Source organism: Lingula anatina, chromosome 4 (genome assembly GCF_051362555.1).
Source record: "Lingula anatina isolate TDL-2025a chromosome 4, LinAna3.0, whole genome shotgun sequence".
NCBI lineage: Eukaryota > Metazoa > Brachiopoda > Lingulata > Lingulida > Lingulidae > Lingula > Lingula anatina.
The window spans coordinates 22,594,117-22,620,736 of record NC_141770.1 but is presented as its reverse complement, the minus strand read 5'-3'; the positions used below and the strand labels follow the sequence as shown (position 1 = coordinate 22,620,736).

The following is a 26,620-nucleotide window of genomic DNA, read 5'->3' as shown; positions in this document are numbered from 1 at the left end:
TTCACTTGCCTCCATTTCACATATTTTCATACATTTCAATACTGTGGATCCAGAAATAATTAAAATATCAACTGAATTGTACTACAACCACTCCAGTCCCTGAGATGTTTAGAGATTTGAATTCCGTTGAGATTATTTAACAAAACATGATTCTTTGTTAAAGTAAGAGAACCTCTCTAATGAGACTACACATATTTTCTACCTACGAGACACAAGTTATAAGCCCATCCTTCAGCTGACCATTGACTATTCTACCAACACAACATCAAACAATGAAAGACATTCATCATATTGTTTTTATTCACAATTCCATGTCAGTTGGTATTCACTCCCTTAAACCAAATTCTGTTCAATGTCTTGTGATAATGTCACAGACCACTGTATTTTCACAAATTTTCTCATGAAAATCTGCAACTTGGTAACAATGCTGCTGATATATTCCTGCTAAAAACTGTTGGACCTTTGGATATAACCCATCATTTATGTTAAAGATGGTAACAACATAGTTATCAGGTCTACATAACAATGACTAACCTAAAATCTACTTTCAGGCAGCAAAGACCATTTTTTCTGGGTTTTGAGGATATCACAATTCATGGTAATCAGAATCTGAAGACCTTCACGGTGACCATGACCATCTTGGAATCTGAGGCCCTTCCAGGTGACCATGACAATCATCTTGAATCTAAGGGCCTTTTTTGTGGCCATGACCATCACCTTAAATCTGAGGACCTTTATGGTGGCCATGACCATTATCATGTGGTATGATAACAGTATAATATCAGCCAAAGGTGAGAAACATTTTTTTCTTATTCTTGTCCATTATTTTTAATGCAGCAATCTAAACCATTTCTGAAAATTTTCCAATTAGTCATCTTGATAGGCAAGAACTAATTCCACCATCTCCAGACATGAACGTTGTCCTCCTAACCACGCTGTTTTATGTCCCAAACTTATGTTTCACCAATGCTGGTGGCAGCCCCTCCGTCATTGAAGATGGCGTCCTCTCTACAACAACTAAATAGTTGTCTCCCACAGTCTCCACATGCATCAGATACTGGAATACATAAAAAAAGATGTGACAATTTTGGTGACATAAAAGCCCATAAGTCGTTTATTCTATATTTAAAACTTTTTTTTATTTTGTGATACTAAACCACTTACATAAACAATACCCCTCCCACCTTACAAGAATACATCAATAACTGATGCAGTATTAACTGAATGGCAACTGAGTTGATCAATATTATCAGATATATCCAGTTGAAGTCATTTGTAAATATTAAAATTTACCACTGAACTTACAAGTATAACAACAGAGGGCACTGGCAGATCTGTCAGTTACTTCTATAGCAGTATATGTCATCAACTAAGAATGGTTCTAAATTAATACTTTAATGCAATAGTAATCTTTATCATTATTATTATTATTATTATCATCTCTTAGAAACCAAGTCTTAATAACCAAGCTGGGAATACACCCTATTTTTTGCAATCTAGTGCTAATTAAGTACCCTATTAGTGAACAACGATTTATTTCTGTTGATGTTACCTTCTGTACAGGAAGAGACAGCAGTCAAGTGACTTACATTTAATTGGTATAAAACATTAAATCTAAGTGGAAGGATGAGGAAAAATTGATATGGCAGGAAATCCCATACAGAATACTTTTAGCAGTAGATATATACTACAGTAAAACAATCAGAAAGGTTGCAGAAGGACAAGCTAGGGTGGTCAAAGTTTGGTTAATAGCAATGACACTAGCAGCATTTTTTGTACATAAAGCCAGTAACCAAACCACAACATAGAAAACAGTGAGCAATGGGGACCAAGCAATTGTATAGACTATGACAATTACCAATTAACTTCAAACCTTTCATTTGTTCTTATAACATCTTATCTGAATGGTAATGAGTATGTGGAAAACACCGAGAAACAAGTTGTACTTAATAATGGGTACTGTATCCTTGACATCCCTATACATTCCTATGGCAAATGGAGGCCATTTTGGATTTTCAAAAAATGCCCAAGGATATACACTTTATGCCATGTTATATATTTGGGGGGGGGGGGGGGGGGGGGGGGGGGGGGGGGGTATAAAAGACATGAAAACCAATGAGAAAAAAAACTTTATCCAACAATACACATTATACCTCCCCCCCCCCCCCCCCCCCCCGGCATTTTTCATGAGTCATCTTTTCCTCGCTTTTTTCAAAAAAACATACCATCTGAATTGAACCATATTGGGTTTTCTATGCAATCTTATTCATACGAATCTTCTTTACAAAACATCCAAAAAAACTGTTTAAAAATAACATTATTCAAGTTCTATTAATTTAGCAAACTATGGTACCCACAAATTGCTAGCGGGTAACTAGAAAAGGGTGTGAACGTATGTACCTAGGGCAGTGATATTATTGTAAAAACATGACTAAAAGTGGTGATCAGTGCGCAAAAAACATGCAAACTTACACACAAACAACTGACCTAGGTTACATAAAATTATGTAGGGGGAGGCCATTACCATTAAATCAGGAAAGGATAAAAGGGGGAACCTGTACATTAAACTATGTTAAGTAGTTGTCTTAGTGTCTTGCTGGCTCCAGCCCGCTGCATACTTGAGATAACTAGGGAATGACACTGGCAATCAGTCAGGAGTTGCCCCGGGAGCAAATGAGGACAACTCGGCAGTCAGACCAGCCCCTCCTACTTGTTATATTAAGACTGATTTTAAAGACAAACTCTCTTAATCTTTCATCAGGGGTTGCATTCACAGAGGCATAAACTAAAATGTTTCAGCTATGTATCCAGGGAGTACTTATATACGAGACAGATTTCACCCTTAACCCCTTCATGAACATACACGTGTACAAGCATACATGCACAAATTTATTATCAGATGTTATACCTCCAAACTAGACAGCAAAGATGGCGAGTATTCAAACACCAAACAGAAAAGAAAAATAATGCAACAATATTTGCATATGAATATATTTGTAAACAAAAACCATGCTTAGAAAAGGATAACAATTAAAATGTTCTGGCACTGTTTTGGTCTTAGGAGGCAAAAATCACAGACATGCATTTAAATACAAAATATATCAATAACTTCCAAAAAAAAAGAAAAAAAAAAAAACTGGACTGGACTGGCAAGGTTTATGTAAAAATACAATACATAATTATAAATTACATGTAAACATAGACTAAAGTACTTAGTTTGGACCTGTGTAGAATTAGGAGGGTTAACCTGCAGATTTCTTGAAGTGGAGGTCCTTCCAACCTTTAGTATCTCATGTTTGCACAGTGATCAGATTATACAGCCATACTGCATCTGCATATAAAACCTCCGTATTGTAACTAATTAACAGGTTAGGTAAGGTAAAGGTATTTTATGAGCCACTTAAGTTCAAGTCAGGTATTATAGTTATTTTTGTGATAACATGCACAATGATAAATGCTGATGTAAAAATATTTTCCTTCAGCGAGGTTGTTGGCATATATATATCTGACCTCTTCTCTTCCACTATCTCTTGGGGCAGCTGAGGACAATACTCGAAGTCAGACAGATCATGACCTAAACTACACATATAACTACACATTTTAACACCAAGACAACTGTTCTCAGAACTGTGTATTTATCTCTCTTACTTTTTTTTTTTTTTTTTTTTTTTTGGGGGGGGGGAGGGAGGATGTTAACCAGTAACAAGAAAAAAAAATAATTGTTTATATTCTTTAGCCTTTTTTAAAAGGCTAAAGAATATAAACCATTATTTTAATAACAATTTATTCATATTAAAACATGAATAGACATAATGGAGAAAAGGTGATAATATATATATATATATATATATATATATATATATATATATATATATATATATTAAAAGAATAAAATTAAAATTTCATGACTTACTAAGTCATATTTAATACTTGACTGCATACTTACATATGCACAAAGCTGCACATTAAACTGTACCTTTCAAAGCCCATTCTAATAACCAGTAATATGACCAAAACTCAAAGAAAACAGGGCAGCAAAGCTGTCAAATGTACAGAAAAAAATCAGAAAATAACAATGATAGTGTGCAAAATGTTTTTTTTTTTAATCAATTTTGATGCTATGTTTCAGAATATTTCACAGCATATAATGCTAGGCAATTTATCATTTAATACATTCTACATGGACATTCAAAAAAAGTAAAAAGCATAGGACTTAAGGCCATCGGTATTTCAAAAACCCACACTGAAAATGTCAATATGCCAAAAATATGAAAATTTCAGAATAAACTACATAATTTGAAGAAAATAGTATAATTGATTTAAGCTGCTCCTTGAAATTGGTCTTAATTTAAAGTGCCTTACAGCACTACAGAAAGTATGATGATAATCAGTAAAATGACGATGACGACAACAATGGAAAAACAGCAGAAAAAAATGACAACAATAACAAAGACAGATGTAGGTGATGAGTATATACAAGCACAGTGTCTGTACATAAAAAGGAAGGGTGGGGTCAGAATTTTGGAATTTACCGAGGAAAGACTGATGAATTCTTTCAGATATACACACTCACACACAGCAAGTGAGTCACACCAGAATCCAGACAAAACATCCAAGCTTTCAAATCACCAAAATACTTTTATATACACACATGCAAAAACCTCTGCAAGCTGGCACTGCAGATGAGACAACATGGTTAATTGTGAGCAGCTCGGCCCAGAGGAACGAGAGTGACTCGAAACACTTCGTTACCCTTCTGCTGCTTGCACAGGGACAGATTAAACAAATTGTCTATTGCAGTCAATTAAACTAATGTACCCAGCTTCACTCAGACAAAGCTGCACACCTGCAGGTACATCTATACATTTAAATGGAATGTTCTGGGGCAAAGCTTCATGAAGGTGTCATTTGCTAACAATAGTCATTACAGGGGCTCTTAGCTTAACTCACCTGTGTGGTTGAGGATGAATTCGATCAAACAAGTCTTTCAGCTACAAATTCTTAACCAACAATTGTTAAGTTAAACATGTCCCTGGGAGTAAAAAAGAGTGAAGGGTGGAGGGAAAATATAAGTTGGTTAATATTTTAGCAGGGACTCAAAAAAGCTCACAAATAAACACAAATAGCTCTGGGAGTAGCAGCTCCACCTCTCCAGCAGACAGTAGCTCCACCAAGTGGAGTGACAAGTGGCTCCATCTGTCAATCAAACCAGTGGTTCCTGTGACCTGTCCAATTTCAGGTTATATCGAAGTTGATTAGCTAGACAAATATCACTGGGGGGATTTCACAACTAGCCGCAAAGATAAATGGCAAGGCCTTATCTGCCCCAGCTTGGACTACAACTATCATTTTGTGTTTCTGTCTCATTTGAAACCTTAATGAGAGAATCCATCAAATGAACAAGTTGTAATGGTGACAGGGTGCATGCAAAAATGGGAACACGTAGGGGAGCTATTCCATAAATCATCAAAGTGGAATGTCAACTTATCTCATTCTTAGAAAGTAAGAAAAAATTCTCTACAGTGAGACAGATGGGAAGGAAATAAGGGAAAATGGAGAGATGAGGATATTATCTGTAATTACAAAGAGCATCATGTCATAATCAAAAATAAAATACTTGAAAATGAGTTTAAAATCATGTCATGGGCCACTGTTCCTCCACTTATTAATGGAAAACTGTACTAACTGATATTTCAGGCAGGTTGTAAAGTATGAGCTCTTTCTATGCAGCAGTGGTAATATTGGATTAAGCAGCCAAATATGTCTTATAAATCAAATATGACATGCTACAACTGAAGACGCAGGAAAAAAAGGGTGTGCAACATATGACTCGACAGATTTTCATCAATTCATCTTAAGACCTTTGTTCAGAAATCAGAAAAAAAATTATCAAATTGTCAATTTTTCACGTTGATTAACTAAAAAAATTGCTTTGATTTGAATCTAAACCCACACAAAAAGCTTTTGTGGCTGAACCCAAATTCCACTTTTTTATGAACACTGCTGAACCGCATTTCAACTGAAAACTAAACATCAAAAACTAAGCTCCTTTTTAAAACACAGCACTATACAACCTATGGCCAATCCTACACAGAAGAAAAAAATCTGATTTTTTTTAAATGCTGCACTTAAAGTCTGCCTTCTACCAGTTGCCATGGTAACAAACACACAGCACGAAAACATCTGTTTCAGTTGATCAGGGAGTGTTGTATAGATTGCATAACATGCAGTGGCATAACTCAAACCAAAAGCCACAAAGTTGTTAAGGTCAGCCAACACTTTACTGTGATTTCAGACGGCAGACAAAAAACAAATCTTCTTGTGACTTCTTACAGATGTGTGTGTGTTTGTATTTGCCCATGCACCTGTGTGTATGCGTTTGTGTGTATGTGTGCATGTGTGGCAGGAGTGTGTGTGTGTGTGTGTGTGTGTGTGTGTGTGTGTGTGTGTGAGAGAGAGAGGGAGAGAGAAAGGAATGGAGATATAAACAAGGCAGCAAAGCTGTCAAATGTACAGACAAAAAGCAGGAAATAACTATGCACAAAATAGGCTACTGTCAATTCTGATGCAAAAGTACATTATGTTTGACTGTAAATTCAACATCAAATTTTAATTATGCTCAACAGGTAATACCAATGAAAGTAAAATGTGTAACAAGCATAAGGCTTCAGGTCCATGAGAGTTCAAGTTCACACTTTGAAAATGTATAACTTCCAGAAAAAGAAGCCAATTAGACTGCTTTTCCAACTCAGGCTGCATGCCGATTTTCGAACTTGACCTCCGTTTTAGTAAGATCGATTACTCCTGAGAGTTTCACGACAACAGGCCTATCGGTTTTCCTTGAAATGTGTTTACAGTGTTGCATATATGTTGAAAAGTGAAAGAAAAAAGCATAACTTCTACAATAATGGCCCGATCATCCTGATTTTCGAACTTGACCTGCGTTTTATGAATATTCATCAGCTCTTTAAATATAAAGCCCAAAAGTAAAACTGCCTTCCACTTATCGTGTTTACAATGAAAGTGCAAGGTGCCGGCAATGGCGATGACGGCGACGACAGACGCAGGTGATGGCAATATGTACAGACACATCTGTACATATTTACTGTACTGTTTGAGAACAGTAAGTGACATGGTTTTTCTTAAATGGTTATCATGGGAGCAGTGCCCAAAATAGGTTTTTTTAAAATTTTGATGCAATATTACATAATGTTTAACAGCATAATGACCATCAATTTTTAAGAATAAAATATTAGTATCATGGATATTCAGAAAATGTGACTAGCAAAGGTCTTCAGGCCCATATGGAACTTCAAAGCCACAACTTGAAAATGCCAAAATGTAAACAAGACAGCACTGTTCTGAAATGGGTTTATTTCTATTTTTAACAATTTTTAACATAAAACAAAATTAACAGTTTACTGCCATTTTTATATTATCAACTAAGAAAATTGATGAGATGGGAAAAATATCAATAGAATAGTGTTAAATGTCCAATTTCTTCCATTCTGAGATTCTGAACATAGTGAATGATTCAATCTGACAAACTGCAATGATATGAGTTTATTTCCATTTTTGAAACTTTATTACACAATACACAATACCAAGTTTAACATCATTTTTACAAAATCAACTAACAATGTTGTAAAGATGCAGGAAATGTCAAAAAACCACTTTTACATATCTTATTAATTAAATAATGAAACTGTTAACATGCCTAAGAATTGAATCTAAGGAAATGTAAAAAACAGCATAACTTCTAAAATAGTGGCCCGATTATGCTGATTTTTGAACTTAACCTGCATTTTAGCAGGATTGACCACTCCTGTGAGTTTAATGACAATTGGCCTATCTGTTTTTTCTTATATTGTGTTTACAGTGTTGCATATAAGCTGAAAAAAGAAAAAAAAGCATAACTACTAAAATAGTGGCTCGATCATGCCAATTTTCGAACTTGACCTGCGTTTTAGTAAGATCAATTTTTCCTGTGAGTTTCATGATAACAGGCCTATCAGTTTTCGTTGAAATGTGTTTACAGTGTTGCATATATGCTGAAAAGTGAAAAAACAGCATAACTTCTACAATAATGGCCCGATCATGCCGATTTTCAAACTTGACCTGCATTTTATGAATATTCATCAGCTCTGTAAATATAAAGCCCAAAAGTAAAACTGCCTTCCACTTATCGTGTTTACAAGGAAAGTGCACGGCAACGACGGCGACGGCGACAACAGAGGCAGGTGATGGCAATATGTACAGACACATCTATATATATTTACTGTACTGTTTGAGAACAGTAAGTGACATGGTTTTTCTTAAATGGTCATCATGGGAGCAGTGCCCAAAATAGGTTTTTTTCAAATTTTGATGCAATATTACATAATGTTTAACAGCATGATGACCATCAATTTTTAATAATAAAATATTAGTATCATAGATATTCAGAAAATGTGACTAGCAAAGGTCTTCAGGCCCATGGAACTTCAAAGTCACAACTTGAAAATGCCAAAATGTAAACAAGACAGCACTGTTCTGAAATGTTTTGTTTCCATTTTTAACAATTTTTAACATAAAACAAAATTAACAGTTTACTGCCATTTTTATATTATCAACTAAGAAAATTGATGAGATGGGAAAAATATCAATAGAATAGTGTTAAATGTCCAATTTCTTCCATTCTGAGATTCTGAACATAGTGAATGATTCAATCTGACAAACTACAATGATATGAGTTTATTTCCATTTTTGAAACTTTATTACACAATACATGATAACAAGTTTACCATCATTTTTACAAAATCAACTAACAATGTTGTAAAGATGCAGGAAATGTCAAACAAACACTTTTACGTATCTTATTAGTTTAATAATGAGACTGTTAACATGCCTAAGAATTGAATCTGAGGAAATGTGAAAAATATGCTGAAAAGTGAAAAAAACAGCATAACTTCTACAATAATGGCCCGATCATGCTGATTTTCGAACTTGACCTGCATTTTATGAATATTCATCAGCTCTGTAAATATAAAGCCAAAAAGTAAAACTGCCCTCCACTTATCGTGTTTACAAGGAAAGTGCACGGCGCCGGCATCGCCATCGGCATCGCCATCGGCATCGCCATCGGCATCGCCATCGGCGACGACAGACGCAGGTGATGGCAATATGTACAGACACATCTGTGTCTGTACATAAAAAGATATTGATCACTAACCTTATATCTGGTACACATATGAAAGCAATGCTCCAGAGTGCCAGACTTGGATTTTTGTTGTTGCTGACTGTGCAAGGTGGACTTGTTATATAGGTTCACATCTGAACTTGGAAAAGGCTGCAGAAATACAAAACAAAAACAAATGTCAAAATATTTGAAAATTGTCCTTCATTACACCATCGCCTGTAGGTAGTAAACAGTTTGTGAATGACTCCACTACAGACTATATTTGGTCAGGAGGTTGCAATCGAGCTACTTCCTGAAGTTGAAAAAATTGCTCAGAGCCTTTAATTTTCATTACTTATTCATTGTATAAAAACTGTGCATGTTTCATAACTTAAAAAAATAAATAAATAAATAAATAATGGGATCATTTGGATGCTACTTGCAATGAGGTGCACAGATGTGCAATCAAGCACATAATTATCATTCCAAAAAAAAAGTCCTATGAACTGTGCATTCTTCTTCTCCTCTGCAAAAAAGGGACACCCTTTTTATACAGATAATCTGGCATTTCTGGCAACTCCCAGCCTAACAGGAGTTTTGTGGAGCTGAGCTGTCTGTTAAAATCAGCTAAATGTTTTAAGTGATACCTTTTTTTTTATTCTGGTATCTACAGAGCTTATTTTATGGGGTTATTAACCTCAAGCTCTAATGTGCATGTCATACAACACTTACCTTGTTCTCAGTATTTGAATTACTTTACTTATTTGAGCAAAAAAAATTATACATCATTAAATTTTAATATCTACCATTCAGGACAAAAAAATAGACTGAAAAAATATGAAAATCCACTATCTTGAAGATAATTTAAAAAAGGCATAAAACAGTGCAACGAAAAGTTACTTTGTAGCAGAAAAAATTAAAGGGGCTCAAAAAAGGTCTTCTCCATATTTGACCTGTTTTCACCCTTGTATATCAAAAGCCCTTCATCTCAAAAAAGGATAAGGTTACAGGGCAGAGACCAGAGGGATTATTTTGGGTCTCCTTTGACAGTGTTATTATGAGCTGCATGTTAACTCACATGTAAAGGGATAACAACCGTTCACTTTGGTAAAAAAAAAATTCCAGAATAATTGCAATAACTGCTGTTTTGGTGGTAAAATGGAATTCATTACATTTCTATGAGTTGTTTACCATATATTTACTGTGAAATAAGAATCTCATACGGACAGTTGTTATTCTTTTGATCAAATCTTTCACCTGTGGATGGTAAAAACCTTTCTTGAAATAAAAATGATAAACATATGGTCGCTAGTTTATCTGAACTTATGACATTTAGGCCAGGGGAACACTGCCACCAACTCTTCATCAACCCTTTAAATTATTTCTTATCAAATCATGCATAAATATTCACAAGAAATAATTCTGAGTACATGTTATAAAGACCCATGTTACTTGGGTCTACGGTGATTGCTCCATATATTTGAGCAACATGAATGAGTCATTTTCTTTCCAGTACGGTTCATTAAAATTATAACTGTTACAACCTGTTGATTCAAAAGCATTGACAAGTTAGTTAAGTAGCCCTTGTGCTAGAAAGTGAGCTGTTGTGGGTATCCGAAAACAACAAATCAGTAAAAAAACAAAAAAAATGAGGCAATTGAAAATTTTAAGTAATTACTGTACCTGAGTTTTATCCAGTATACACAGCATCTGTTCATCGTGAAGCAATATTTGGTGTGGAGCCTTTGGATTGAAGGCGATATGGTTGATCTTACTGTGTCGTCTGCTCCACTGGGAGGGGAGATGTGAAAGCAACTGGCGACACCAAGAGGTATATTCTTTATCTACTGTGTTAAATTCCACTATCTGCAAAACAGAAAAATATAACTAATATATATATTTTTTCTTTTAAGTATACAAGAGTTATCACTGCACATAATTTATCTGATCACCTTTCTCAATACTTTTTCGTAGGAAGAGGGGGTATGTGAGGGTGGGGAAGTGGAATGGAAAATGACAAAGAAATTTCGAAATATACTTTACATATTAAATGAATATTCAGTTATGAATTTCATTAAAAATTAATGATGGAAAAATGTCCCCTAAGTCTTAATATACACAACTACACATGACAAAAGCCAGCCACAACTGTAGCCCCCCTTAGCAAAATGGACATCGAACATCGAGAAAAGAATTCCTGGCAAGGGGAATATGAATGGAAGCCAAAATGCTCTTCGTGACCCCAAATTTAGGCAGAATTAGAGGGAGAGCATTTTTGAATCAGAATTATATTACACAATTTTATAGCAACAGGACAGCTATATATAGGCAGACATACAGCTACAATGGCTGTTCTGTGGAAAAATTATTAAGTTCCTAAAACTCATTGCTGATGTACAATTTTTTTCATTCAAACATCAAAGGGCACCCAACTTCTTCCTAATAAGACCCAACAACACCCATTTTAGGTTTATGTCACCGTGAGGAAATAGTTTTTCTACCAAGCTTCTCATTTTATTTATTTTTTTCCTTTAAACATGGTAATACTAATGCTGTGCATTTTTTATACTTTTTTATTTGAAGGAATTCATGCTTTAGGGGAAGGTTGTTGCATACCTTGACAAATAAGGCCTAACCTTCAGAAACTGTCACCAGATAAAACGATTATATAATATGATAACCAAATTATTCATAACTTTCCCATACCAGGATCTCCTGAGTAACGTAATATAGCAGTGTGATATGGGGTTTTAAATGCCAATTGTGGTTCCAAGACTCTCTTTATCATCAGGCTCAGTCACTGTATGATTATCAATAGGAATTATCTGTACCAAACTGTAGAGAAATTAGATCCTGACTATTTAATTTTCTCGGCAACAAAGAAGAATTCATAAATCTTATGACATTAGCACAATAGATCCCATTGTGTTCAGGCCACAAAAAAAAAGAAAGTTACTGATTAGCAGAACAGTGCAGAATCCAGTCACCTAGCTATCATAAACGGAAAAACGATTGCAAATAAGCTTTTGCTATACTTCTCATTATATTTTGAATTTTTTGTTGCAACCTGGTGTCATCATATTGTGACACGCACACACACTCCTCAGATTCTGCCCTACAAAGGACAAAAGTGTCATTTAAGAAAAAAACCTGGTGTCACCATGACCTACATTTGATAGCGTCACAACAGCCTCGTGTGTGTTTAACTCTTATTGTCACAGTGGTTACCTAACGCCTCTTTGATACTTTTTTCCCTTTGTAGAGTTCCCAAGTGTGCTTAGCCTACTTATTAGTATTCATAGGGGTCTGAAAATACATCAAGCTGTCTGAGTCTGCTGAATATGGCACAAAAAGAGAATGGTTTGCATAGAATGATTGACACCTAGATAGAATTTGTGATCATTATATCCGACTCTTTAGGGGAAAAATAATTTTAAAAGTCAGCCACACTAGGTGACCTTAAAAATATATAATATAATATACAATATTTTATTATCCTTTTTTACTGTTGACAGACTTCTATCATAAGTGCTACACAGGCCAAAGTGATTTTTCCCAAAACTTTTAATCCCTCCAAATCCCATGCCTACAAAGTTTTGCTAATATTGTGTTCAACTATTTGAATGTTCTACAGAGACATCAAAGATCACAAATTTGCCCGAAATGACATCCATGACTTTGAAAAGTGGTTCAAAGTGAAAAAGTCGCCAACATGTCCAAGACGTCCATGAAAATTAAACTTTTGTTCCAAATTAATAAGCCCTAGCTTGTCTATTTCTTAAGAAATCTACTAAGTTATCGTTGATAAATTATTTCACTGAAACAAAGTTTAAAATAATGTAGAATTTTTGAATGATATGTCACACTACTGGCCCATGAAGGAGTATTTATATCTCCTATGTTACTGATCTGAATAATACTACACAAAAAGAAACAAGCATGCCATTGTTAGATAATAATTTTGTTTTAGATTATGCGGTGACAGTCACCTCTATTTACGGAGAAAGATATAATAAGAGCTTAACATCAAGCCGCAAATAAAAATAGCATGGCAAACCTATTACCCTGCTCTTTTAGAGAGATCCAATATCGCTCACTCTTATTACATCATTGCGCTAACATTACCAAATCAAAAACAACTGTTCTACCCTTTCCACAGAAACTTTATATATATAACTAGAGGCCTTCGGCAGTAATGAACCCCAGAAAGAAAAGCTGCAGATGCCATGCAAAGACGCATGCCAAACTCAAACAAGTCAGGCTGACTAATCTGTCTGCAAGTGGTTGAGTCCGAAAATAACATCACCATTGAAATCATAACCGTTTGCAATTAAAATCATAACCAGACAAAACCTGTCCATTTGCATCACCTGGGGTGTTTTTTCAGCAGCAGCTCTAATTCCATACGGCCCTGCCACTAATGGTTAACAGTAATAGATACCAGGCGTTCCAGAATCACCGTGCGGTTCTTGGAAGCGACTCAATACTAATGGTTCCGAGAAGCAAGAACACACCTTGTAAATATGCCCCATATGCTTTGGTTAAGACCCCCAGGTGGCAGCCACATTGGACAGGTGTTACCAGGTGAAGTAAGTTAAGTGGATATGGTATATGCATTACATCATGCAGAGCATGTGGGGTGCAAATAAATGAGATACCGATCCACATCCATTCAGACTTGGACTCATATCTTTTAAGGTTTTGGTCTAAATGACCATGGTCATCAGATCACCAATAGTGAATTATTATTTCACCATTGATTTTATACCTTGTAGAGCTCACAGTAACCCCCCGCCCCCACCACCACCACCCCCTGCACTCTGCGTAGCTGACTTTACTGGATTACGTAATTGTATTAAACAAGAGATGATAAGTTGCATGCCTACTGGTACATATCATGTTGATTAAAATTTCACATTTAATAAGAGTAAATAGGAGACACATGGGTCTGCGTTTATTCATAATTGCACATTCACAGTTTCTAAGTCAATATTCCTCAAAACAAACAGAGCTGATTGTCACAGTGTTCTATTCTGTTATACAGTGAAAGCATAAAACACTTTTGATATTTGCTTTGTCAAAACAACCCCCAAACTATCTCTTCCTGAGAAACAAGATACAGCCACAAAAGTATGGAATCTCTGTGCCAACGTCCTCAAAACAAACTGCAAATCATCTGGCATTCTATTGTGCCACAAAATACAATCACATAAGTGCTTTTATGTCTATTTTTGTCAAAACAAACCACAAATCACCCCCTGCTTTATTGTTACATAAAGTAAACGCATTTCATAACCATCCCATCATTAGCGGCCTACGCGTTAATGGTGTCATAATATTCACCAAAAGAAACAGGAAGCCAGTTTCTATATTACATAAAATGTACTTTGAAAGTTATTTGTTCTTTTAACACGAGTCAACAGAAGGCAGACAGAAGGGTAACAACCACAAACCAGCTTGCCTAAATCGTGTTATTCAATTTCCAATGCAAAAACACATGGACAGCTCCAAATATATATAGTACTGATGGTGACTCTCTTTCAAATGGCAGATGCACCAGCAGGTGACAACTGTATGTTGGTATAGGGGAATTGTGCATGATGTTAACCCCATAGGCCCTGGCTAGCGGTGACCTAGAAAGCGGGCTTGGGCCTGAGGGTCTTTGAGTCTGTGACTGCTGAATAGGGGGTTATCTCACAGAATCACTAATTACAACTTATTTCGTCAACAAAACCTACTTGACATATACATTTTTAAAAAGCCAATATTTACGGCTCTATTTCTATGACCACTAAATGTAGGAATATGATTGAATAAAGAAAATATAGTCTTTTAAATGTCACTTTTTTAACGGTCTCTAAATAAAATTTATTTATTTTTTCCAATTTCACTGAGGATATTTTTTCTTTTCATTCAAGTACATTTTTGTAAATCTACCTCAGTAATGTCACATTATTTTCCTTTATCGTCCGAAAATTTCAGGGAAATATTCTATTTACTTTTTGAGTTACAGCCGGTTTACTGTCGATAAGTCTAACTGGCAATTTAGCTCACCTGGTCGTTGCGCTGCGCAAGGAGATAGGGTGTTCTTATTACAAGCTGACACCTAAATTTCTCGAATAACTTATCTAATCTATATATTCATGGAAAGTCGGTACTTTCACGAAACTTTCCAATTCTGCCACAAAAAAGGTCTCGTTTCCTTATGAATGATACGGGATGATATATACAGGTATATACATATATACTGATTAATTTTCATATTCTGAAATAAAATTATGTCGCTCATTTCATTTAATAATGGCTATTTTTATGATGGAAATAAGGCAAAACCATTTCACATTATTTGTTCTTATCCACTGAAATTCCAACGAGATATCTTAGATATTTTATAAGTAACAGTCTGTTTACAGTCAACAGGTCTAACAGCATGGCAATTTTGTTCACCTGGATGTTTCACAGGGGAGGGGGATAGGGTGTTATAATTACAAAGCTGACACCTGAATTATTCTAAATTAATCCTTAAATTTTCCGAGTGGCAGTACTACGAATTGCCTTTTCAATATCGCCTCATCAATGAATGATTTTTCGCCAGTATAACATATCAGATTTTATGTTTCATAAAATGGAATGGAGTTTACTTCAGTTCATAAAGCGCATTGTTACCTTCGGATGTTGGGTAAATGTAACCCAATTTTTCGACATTACGTGTCTTTATCTTCTGCGTAAGTCAGGAAGATATTTATCTGACCGTATGAGTCATGTTTACTGCTGCCGGCAGGTGTAATTGGCAGTTGATAATTAGTTCACCTTGAAGTAGGTATAGGTGGTGAGATGGGCTATTCTGATAACAAACTTGACACCTTTCATTAGCTAACAATCACCTTTTATAGCGTCAGCTAGCCAGGAAGGGCATGCTCTGAACTAGGACAAAGACAAAGTACACAAATAGAGTCCAAATGCATATTTATTCACGTATCTAAGCCTTGTACAAAAACGTAGAAAAATAAACTAGTACTACAAAGACAATAAAGAGATCAAAAACATTTATATCAGCACAAATAAAATGAGAAAAAATCCCTTGAGCATCACTTATAAAATTAATTTAAAAGCACAGTGTAAAAAAAAAAAAGATTATCAAATGCATGGTTTTCATGTGAAGGAAACATCGTATAAAATACTAAGCACCAGATAAATGTAGCTGCAAATGTAAACGGATATCAAAATATTTCAAGTCAAATTAAACTAAACCCTCTAAGTTCTAGAAATAAATAAAGCACCATAAAAATGTTAACCAGCTAAACTGGAATGAAATCACAATATCATTACATGCACAATAATACTGTATCACAAGCCATGCAAATAAAGAGACACGAGGCACAAATATGATGAAAATATCAGGCAATCAATTCTATCAAGTAAACAAAAACACTTACAAATGCCTATCAAAAACATTTGTACAAAATCAAAAGTACAAAATCAGCTTAGACATCATAGAGTAAATGTACACACAGTGTAGCAAAAATAAATTTAGACATTTCTTTTTCTTTTCCTGTTTTTTGGAGAATCTGTTCTATCAGGATCATTGTACAGGTAATCTGCCATGTAATGATATCTGTAGAAACATGGGGCAGGACACATTCTAACTTTACATACACTGCAGGTGTAACAAGTATCAACACGCTGAACATGGACTACACAAGCACTTCTCTTTTTATCTGGGGCAAGTGCAGGAGCATGGTTCATATTGCGATTACGACGCACACATTCAGGAAGTGCAGCAAGTGTTTTTCTCTGCCCTGTCTCCGAAACATTATTACCAATTAATTCTTCAGACAACATTCTAGTAAAGTCTTTCATTTTAATGTTTTTTCCACTTGTTTTTTTATACAATATGTAGGAATTTACCCTTGCCACATCTAAAAGAAACCAAAACAATTTCAGGTACCAGACCACACCGCGCATAAGGCGTTTATGAGCATTTATTCTTTGATCAGAGAGATCTACACCTCCCATGTTTGAATTATAGGAAGTCACTAACACAGGGCGAGGCACATTGATTTTCTCCCATTTCCCATTGATTTTGGCTGAACGCTGCACAGAGTCAAATGTATTAGCGACTGGAAGGGTTGTCAGAAGAGTCACCGGTTTTTTATCTTTCCATGTCACAGCAGTAAACGATCCCTTGTACATGTGTATGGCATCTCCTCTGTTCATTAGTTTCACGTCACTGGATTTACTGCTCATCGTGTTTGGTAAACCTTTTCTGTTGGGTCTAACAGTCCCACAGGCAAGGGTAGATCTTTGCAAAAGAGATTGAAAGGCAGGTACGCTAGTGTAATAATTGTCCATGTAAACATGGTGTCCTTTATCAAGAAAAGGTGCCGTCACGGACATGACCACATCATGGGTAGCTCCCAGTTCACTTCCTTCTTTATTCTTTCCTGTGTAAACTTGCATGTTTAGTATATACCCAGAAATAGACTCTGAAAGCATGAAAACTTTCATGCCCCATCTGATTGGTTTGTCTTTCATAAATTGTCTAAATCCAAAGCGTGACTTACAAGCAATCATACTTTCGTCGAGCGAAATTTCCCTTTCTGGAGAGTACACTGTTCTTATTTTTTTCACCAGATAGTCCAAAATTGATCGTATTTTATAAAGTTTGTCATAATCCGGATTGTTTTTGTCTGATATTGCAGTTTCATTATCCACAAAATGGATGTAACGTAGGATAGCAAGAAATCTATCGCGGGACATTATTTTTCCAAATCCAGGTGAAGAAATCAGCCAATTCTTAGTCCAATAGTCTTTGATGTTAGTTTTCACCACAAGTCCCATTGCAAAAATCATGCCAAGCCAGGCTTTTAGTTCATCTAAGGTTAGTTCTGTCCATGCACACTTGTGTTGATCGGGCGCTCTTGTTCTCTCCTGAGTGGCATACAGGTTGGTCTGGGTGCATATCAGCAGCAGAAGGGTGTTTGTAAAAAATAAACTAAAAAGTGTACCAGGCGTAGCTGACTGGATATTTTCTTGCTCAATAGCATCTGGGGACAGACCAGGTTTTCCTCTAAATCTGATATTAGCGTCATTTCTGTTTGTGATATCTTCACTCCACTCTTCTTGTTCAGGTGTGTCTACATAAACCTGACGTGCGACGTCGTCGGTGAAGGAAGCGGCGTCTATTTCAGGCTCTGCATCAGAGTCATCTCTCCGGCATGCTGATCTCGATAGCGGCATATCTTCATCATTATCTTCACTCTCTGTATCACTAAACATTTCACCATCATCATCAGAGTTTTCAAGTAATTCTAACACATTCTCAACTGCCATACGTCTCTTTCTACTGCGCTCAGCCATTTTGAATTCACCTGGTGACAGCGGCTTTAACAGGGTGTGATAAAATCACGATTTCTGGCGATTAACAACCTTAGAGGAGGAACAATTATGACTGAACTGACAGACAACATACAACCAGGTGCTTTTAAAGTGTCTTTATTGAATGTCAGGTAACAAAAGGTGACATAACAAGCACGAAAAGTTATAACCGCATATGTGCGGTAACCGGCCCTAGGGACCTTTAAGAAAGAACCGCACATGTGCGGTTACCGGCCTTATGGGGTTAAGGGGGGAGGGGGGGGGGAGGACTGGCTAGCTCATTTTGTTGTAGAAATAAGTGCAACCATTGGACAATGGGCAGACAGGCATTCTGTGCTCAATTTTCATAGTGCCCAGCAAATAACAACTTGTCATTAAAAGACCACAGAAATTATCTTTCAGGTATAGAACCTATAGATGTTATTTAGAACAGGGGAGATGACTGGTTTTTTTAGAAAATTACGTGCACTTGGCATTACGCTGATGCTGTAAACCACACAATCGATCATATGTTACTGAGTCAGGCCTATTAAAAACAGGGGTGACACGCAGAAAAACCACTGATAAAGTACTTGAGAACTCAATGCACTCATGCCTCACTTGCGGTTTAATCAAAAACATATACCATGACGTAACACCTACAGCTAGGGATAATTCTCTGCCATTAACTTTTCACGCAATTCGTATCAAATTGCTTAATTACACAACAAGCATGCAATCATGTAAACTTAAATATAAAAAACCCAGTGTGTTATGTACTCTGTGATGTACTTTTAATTCTTTTTTGTCTGCACTGTGGAATCATTTTTTAGGGAGAAATTGGAAAAAAAGTACAAGTATAGCTGGAAAATAGTAAAATATATCATTCAAAAATTTTCTTAATACTGTGAGCTACATAACAGCCTTTGCAGATGATTTCTATATAAATTTATAAACACATGCACATACATACACACATTCTCTCTCTTTCAGAAAAAGCCTTACAACACAGAAACACACACACACACACAGTCTCTCTCTCTCTCTCTCTCTCTCTCTCTCATGCCTTCATCCTAACCTTTTGATCACAGTAGGCTACAACCAGGTCCCCAGTGTCAGGATGGAAGGAGAGTGCTGTTGGCTGGTTGTCTGCATGGGGAAGGCTGCAGTGATGCTGTGGATGCAATAACACCATATGATCACATATAATCTTGCTGATCTTACAATATAAATGTACTGTATTTTAGTCCTACTAGTCAGTTATATAACTTTAAGAATAATACAAGTGGCATGGTTTTCCTTACACTGTGTTAACAATGGGAGGAAAGTACAGGCCAATTAGGAAAATGCATGGCAATAGCAACAACAGACACAGGGGATGGCCATTATGTCCAAACACTGTCTGTTCATAAAAAGTAAAATCTGTGATTAACCACATCACAAATAATACAATATCTGTTTAAATGAATGGAATCAAACTGAGTAGAAAATGTTTGTGTTGTGCATATTCATAAAAGTGTAGAGATGAAAGTTGATGTAAATGCAGATGGTTTCACTAAGGGCGTCTTCCCATAGATTTTAGATCGATCTATCCCCGTGGGGAGTCTCACTAGATTACTGTAAGATAATCCGGCTTAAATGTCTGTCCCGCCTACTACAAGCTGTAAGGGGGTAATTATCATTTGTGCCCGCTCGGCTGACAGCTATTTAGCGTGAACCCCCAGGGAATTAGGTTGATCTAGTTTGAATTGATCTAATCTCTGGGAATAGGGTAAAAAAAAAAAAAAAAGAATGTCGCCATGACACAGAAAAGAAAAAAATGTTTAAGCATAACAAAATCTTTGTGTTTAATTTTTCACAATTCCAACATTGAAATGTAAGTTTTTTTTCCAATGTCAAATCAACCTGATGAACAGCTTTCTCAACCTTTGACTCCGAATAAAACAAAAACACATTCCATGTTTTTTATTTACCTTTTGTTTCTGAAGGTCATACACATGAACATTGCTGTCATGGTCTCCTGTGGCCAGGAACCTCTGGTCTGCACTGACTGCCAGCAGGTGGATTGGAGCAAATTTCCCTAGAAACATTTCTCAATAAATTGAATACATCTCCTTGTAAACTTAGAACAATTTAAATTGTCTGCATGTGATTAATGTTTTCAGCTCTCTGACAATTTTGAATGTCGGCCTGTCAATAACTAGACAATACCTGTATTACTGAGAGTTCCTTCAATCACAAACATAAATCAAAGAAATGACATTGTCTTGTTCACAATCTTGTATTAATTGTTTAGAAAATTTCTTTTCTTTGTTCAAAATTGATAACTATGTAATCATGTATAGTGGCAGGCAGTCACCAAATCAACTTGAAGAAAGGCTGTTGATCAGCCTTACGAAGAACTCTCACATAAAAAAATTCACTCAAAAAAGACCACATTAAAAAAACTGTACCAACCTGGTGGTTGTATCGTCACTGCCTCAAGCTTATCTGTAGACATGTATTGAATGGTGCCATTACTGGCTGCTGAGATCAAGAGGCCGCCATCCCTGGCGAAACACAACACATGGGCAGGAAGTAGCGACATCGGAACGTCTCGCAGGCGTTGGACAGATACTTGTGGAGTAATCTCCTCCGATTCCACCTGCAGATAAGAACAGTTATGGTATATGGCAACAACAGTCTTCGATGATTTTCAGTGAAAAAAGGATCTTTTTCATTTCCCATTTTGGAGACCCATTTTGGTGTAATTGGAACTCCAAAGTAAGTATCTGATTTCATCTTGTAAGGTAAATATGGTGCACTATGTTCAGCTTGCATCACAATTACTATGCACTATGTTAATGGATTGTAATATATTATAATATATTTATATATTTTTTATCTGAGTAAAGGTGCAAACTAAAGAGATAGTGGCAGGATAACTTACAATGGAGACTTGATACAGCCTTATACTGTCTGAATCAGAGTAAGCCACAAAGTTTGCCTTGCTGGAAATGGCAGACGTCACAATGGTCTCATTGCCCTTTGACTTCAGCTGAAGCAGTTTCACTGGGTTGTTTTTCAGCTGGAGTATCTCGCCATCTTTGTCTAACAAAAAGGTGATATTGCATCACAAATCATTCAATTGAGTTCATTTCATTCTATAGTGTTCCGCTTTCAGTTCTTAAAAATGTGCATAAAAGGGTTTTTTTAATTATAAAAATTATTATTATTATTATAATTATTATTTTATATTATTTTTAGCAAAATAAAAAATATGCTTATGGTTCATGAGTTCACTTTACTTCATAATGATCCACTATCTAAACAATTTGTGTGTGATGGCTTTAAAGATCTTTTATATAAAAAAAATCACTTATTATTTACCAGATGTTTTATTGGTAGATCCTAATTTCCACAATTCTAAGAAATCTGTATACTGGAACATCACAACATTGGCATCAGGAGCCACATCAACTAACTGCTGACTCTGAAATAAAAATATCTTTTTTTTACATGAAAAAAATTCAAACATTCTACTTGACAATGCCCTTTTCACAAAGTATTTGTGTAATCTACTTTTATTCAACTGTGGCAATTAAGGCTAAAAGAAGCAAGGTAAACATACTATTAGAATCTTTGTGAAATGCAACCCAACTCATAAGATTCTTAGAAGGTTAAGCTCAGACCTATCTTCAACTTCAGATTCTTTGTGAAACAAGTCTGAGGAGGTTTGTTTTTTATGTATTAGAGGCTGCGCTACCTGTGGCACGGGAGGGATTCTCCTCCATCTTTTGTTGCCTTTCTTCTTGGTAATCTTGTTAACTATTAACTGGCAGTCAACACCTGCAATAACAGCTGATCTATTAAACTGCTGACGTACATAGAGAGAGTGAGTGGTGAAAGAGGTTTCTCTTCTATCAACGAAGAACTAACAAAAACAAACTTATTAAAAAAATATTTTTCAGCATATGTGCATAATTTCCCCTCTATAAACCCTATCACTTCCAAACCATGGTTTTCAAAACATGCTACAAATTCAATTTTTAAAATAAATAAATAAATTAATAAATAAATAAAAATAATAAAAGACAGATACCTGCCTTTTTGACTACTGGACATTCAGATTATTTGATTGTGTACATTTAAAAATCACAGGTTTTTTAAACCAAAACATTCTCTCATTCTAAACTACCAAAACAAGAAAAGAAATAGGACACATAAACCTCCCTCCATGACTCCATTATGAAACATCAGAAATCACACGTTGTCACAAACCTCCTGATATAACACTATCTCCAGCTATTGTGACTGCACGCACGTCATGTGTGTGCTGATTGCGTACGCTTGACCTCACCCACATCTTCCAGTCGCTATTGGCCTGTGCAGCTGTGTACTCAAACTGTGCGAGAGCAGGGTCCACCCCACTGGCAAACACTGACGTACCGTCCTGGAAGAGATAGCACGGTTGCAGTATGTGCTAAAAAGTTTTTAGTCTACTGGCAATTTGATACACTAGGGTTTTGAGAATTAAATTTAATTAAATTAAATGTGTGTTCATATGTGTGTGTGTGAGTGTGTGTGTGTGTGTGTGTGTGTGTGTGTGTGTGTGTGAGTGAATGTGTGTGTGTCTGTGTGTGCATGTGCATCTGTGGGTGAGGACAACACCTGACTAGCACAGACTGAGAGCACATCAGCCTTATGACTCTGGTAACTCTTCAAAGCAGTGCCTTGTTTGCCATTCCAGAATGTGGTCTTCCCTCTGGAATCTCCACTTATGATGGTAAAATCCCTGAAGTAACAGATAGCAAATATTAAGCCAGAGAGCTTTTACAACTAGCTCATAAAAACTTTTGAAATTATTCAAGTTTATCTGCTATCTATTAGACATAGGTGTTCTGCTCACATGGACGGCAGTATGGCAAGCTAAGCTGTACATCAAACAAAAGACTGTTTTCATATTTTTTGTATCTACATGTAAGGATTTACTTTCTTAGCATGGGGCACAGACACAGTTACACCCATGTATGTCCACAAAAAACACTCTTTGTCTCCATTAGCAATATTTCATATAATATTTTACATATTATCTCCAACGAAACTGTAATGTGTGCTCATGGCCAGAATCAAACTATGAAGCTTAACATGACGTACTGTGTCACTGCAATGCTCCACACAATGGTGTCCTTATTTCTGTCCTGTCTTCCAAGGGTCAGTCTCTGGACGGCATGGCCAGACTGGACACTCCATATCCTGATGTTATCTATACCACCACTGACCATCATCTCCCCACCCTCGTGCCACGCCAGGGACAGGATACGACCTGATAGAATATGAAATTTATCATAACTAGTTTATGGGGGTGAAGTTAAATAAAGGGTTATATTAGCACCCCTTAATTTATTTGTACAACTATTCTGAATAATGTTAGTGTCATCAAAGCACTTATTCAATAAAGTATTTAAATTCTGATCTATATTAAACACAAACCTCAACATAATCAAATAATTTAGAAACTTTAAGAAAGAATGCAAAAGGTTTTTACCCTCTTGTCTGTCTAATGCTTTATCATATACCAGGCCCTCCTCTGTGAGCTCAAATATAACTATACAGCCCTCCTCTGTTCCCGCCTGAAAAATGATTTAAAAAATCAAACGTCTTACTTGTCCTTTCACAAAGTATTTCTATTATATATTCTACGGTTATTCTGAGAATTTTTTAAGCTGAACAAGCCTTACATTTTGAGTTTATAGAGGCAGGCAGCTTGGACAGCTGATTGTTTAAAAATTATTTTTTCTAATAAAATATTCAATTATTGCAAGTTAAAAAGTATTTTAAGCATAACTGATGACAATCAAGGCCTAACTGAGATATGAAAAAAAAGAAACATTCCTGACTGTCTTCTCTGTTTACCATATCTCATTCTTTTCATTTCAATTCAAACTGAATTTGTATGCCAATATTTCTTGATTACTTACAGCTATATGTGTTTGTTTACTGTTGGCAACCAAACACCACACTGCCCCGGCATTAGACAGATGTGTACCCTGAAACAAGATTTTTAAAATGTACACACAGTACTGTACCTTTTGAAAAACATTTCCACATGTACTTTAATAATTATACACCAGTGAGGTGCAAATATAGTTAGGAAACTCTTATAGTAATATCTTCATCATAAAACTAATGAATGGGACAAATAGGGTACACAGCTAATATTGAAATAAACCGACCCTCATATAATCTACCTTAATGGTTGCCTTACCTTGTGAGATAACTGCATCAGGTCATACTCAGTGATGTCTCCTTGAAGTCCACCACTGAACAGCCTCTGTTGACACCACACCAAGGCCTCCACTGACTGGTCTTCTTGACCAGGTATTATCTGCGGCAATGAGACATATATATTGAAACAGACATTTCCAAATGGGAGAAATAACAATATAACATGTTTACAACTTGAGTTCATAATTTTATCAAGCATCTTTGTTAAAAATGTTAAATACAGTGGAACTACCTTTTTTTTGATTTTGCCCAATTTCTCATTATAAGATTATGATATATGACAAGTATTACTGGTATCAACCAATTTTAAAAATGTATAAGCACCACTTTACCTGACTATGTGTAACAGCGATAAGATTATACTGCAGTATCCAAATAAGAAAATTGAGTTTTTTAAAGTTTTTTTTCTTATTAGTGTGTGTGTGTGTGTGTGTGTGTGTGTGTGGGGGGGGGGGGTCTGTGGGCAAGTGCAAGTCAACCATGCTTATAAGGAGAGAAATACATACCTTTTCCTGAAACCAGTTGTCTTTGGCACTCCAGATTTCTACTGAACCATCTGATCTAAGAGGGAAAAAAAATCATTTAAATTTTGTAAATTACATCATTTTTTTAAATCAGATTAACAAATCTTAACTTCTATTCATTTCTATACTTCTATACCAATACTAAAAATAAGAATGAGATAGTGAACACATTTCAGGGTTCATGTAGAATTTCAATTTGCATATTCTTTGAGAGAACAATTGATGTCCAAATGATTGTAGGTACTCAAGAAAAGTTAAAGGGAAAATAACTCGTTTTGGCCAAAAAATGAATTTTCCTGGAGTAAACAACAATATTCCCATACTTACCAATGGCTATTGAATCCATTTTTACATTCAAAGTTAGTCCCTGGTTTTTTTTCTAAAAAGTTTGGTTTTCTGTTAGTGTTATAATCTCTTACTTAAGAGATTATAGCAGAGTATAGCCATCAGTGGAGGTCATGTGGTCTAAAGACAAGTTAAGTTATCAGAATAATGGCTATAACTGCTGTTTTTGTGGTAAAACAGAATATATTATATTTCTATGAGGTCATTTTTCTTGTGAAATATAGATTTCATACGAAGAGTTATTATCTCTTTAATTTATAAGCTATATACGACAACTGTTGGGCTTGAGAAAAAATAAAACAGCATTCTTATGGTGAAAATGTTTTCATTTTTTTCTCTAGAGTAAATTAATAATTAATTGTTTTTTGAAAACATCTGCTCTTTTTGCACAAAATTTCCAGATTTTTATATACTGCTGTAGCATGTAGAGGTGAGAGGAAAGGGGAAATGTGTGTACATCTGCACCCAATCCAGAGCATATATATTTTTCAGCCTTATGAACACCATTTACTTGATTAAGCTTGCACTTAGCCTAACAGTGACTCTATAATATACAGATGTAAATACTAGTATTGCAAAACAGTGAATGTATAGAAGGAAGTGTTAAACTTGAGTTTCTTTGCCAATGAACCTAAGGCTGTTTTTAAAATTCGTCTTGGTGACTTCAGTCTCATTATGACTTACCTGGACACCGCTAGTCTTTGTGTGTCTTCGTCACTTGCCAAACAGTGAATGGCTTTTGGCACAAAATCAAACAATCTTACATGGTGAACTAAAAATTCTCCCATCTTTTGACAACTCGTAGGTGTTAATAGGCTACCAAAATATTCAACAAGTCATATCCAAACCGATTTGAGGTACCTCGGGACAAAACATTGTCAATATGTATACAACAGCGTTAATTCAAGAGGCAATTTGCAAACAGTTCATGCTTTTTTACAACTTCCACATGTTTGACCGTCAATAGGTA

The 26,620-nt window shown here is 35.7% G+C and overlaps 1 protein-coding gene across 3 annotated transcripts; it reads right to left on the bottom strand.

The window, feature by feature from the left end:
• Positions 1-278: 278 nt before the first annotated feature.
• Positions 279-26,609, bottom strand: LOC106163648 (U3 small nucleolar RNA-associated protein 4 homolog). Of its 3 annotated transcripts, XR_015334044.1 has the most exons (18): positions 26,335-26,609; positions 25,288-25,342; positions 24,762-24,881; positions 24,475-24,543; positions 24,042-24,126; positions 23,651-23,819; positions 23,165-23,288; positions 22,775-22,946; positions 22,260-22,342; positions 21,884-21,986; positions 21,444-21,604; positions 20,972-21,158; positions 20,488-20,594; positions 19,593-19,688; positions 10,841-11,023; positions 9,212-9,328; positions 718-1,057; positions 279-678 (listed from the first exon to the last, which is right to left on the bottom strand). XR_015334044.1 is itself a non-coding variant. In XM_013541306.3 (17 exons), exons 1-17 carry the CDS (start codon positions 26,436-26,438, stop codon positions 941-943), a joined length of 2,052 nt encoding a protein of 683 aa, XP_013396760.2. In that variant the 5' UTR covers positions 26,439-26,609; the 3' UTR covers positions 279-940. The 3 variants fall into 3 exon arrangements, 2 of the variants coding, with proteins under 2 accessions (XP_013396760.2, XP_086867943.1); XM_013541306.3 differs by having other exon boundaries at positions 279-1,057; XM_087011817.1 differs by lacking the exon at positions 26,335-26,609 and adding an exon at positions 25,633-25,651 and having other exon boundaries at positions 279-1,057.
• Positions 26,610-26,620: the final 11 nt, after the last annotated feature.

Excerpts from the sequence above, each read along its gene's own strand:
- LOC106163648 (XM_013541306.3), bottom strand. The coding sequence starts at position 26,438 with ATGGGAGAATTTTTAGTTCACCATGTAAGATTGTTTGATTTTGTGCCA. Across the intron at positions 24,127-24,474 it reads GTAAACAAACACATATAGCT|GCGGGAACAGAGGAGGGCTG; the intron begins GTAAGTAATCAA and ends ATCATTTTTCAG. Across the intron at positions 21,159-21,443 it reads GGCTGTATCAAGTCTCCATT|GTGGAATCGGAGGAGATTAC; the intron begins GTAAGTTATCCT and ends TCTTATCTGCAG.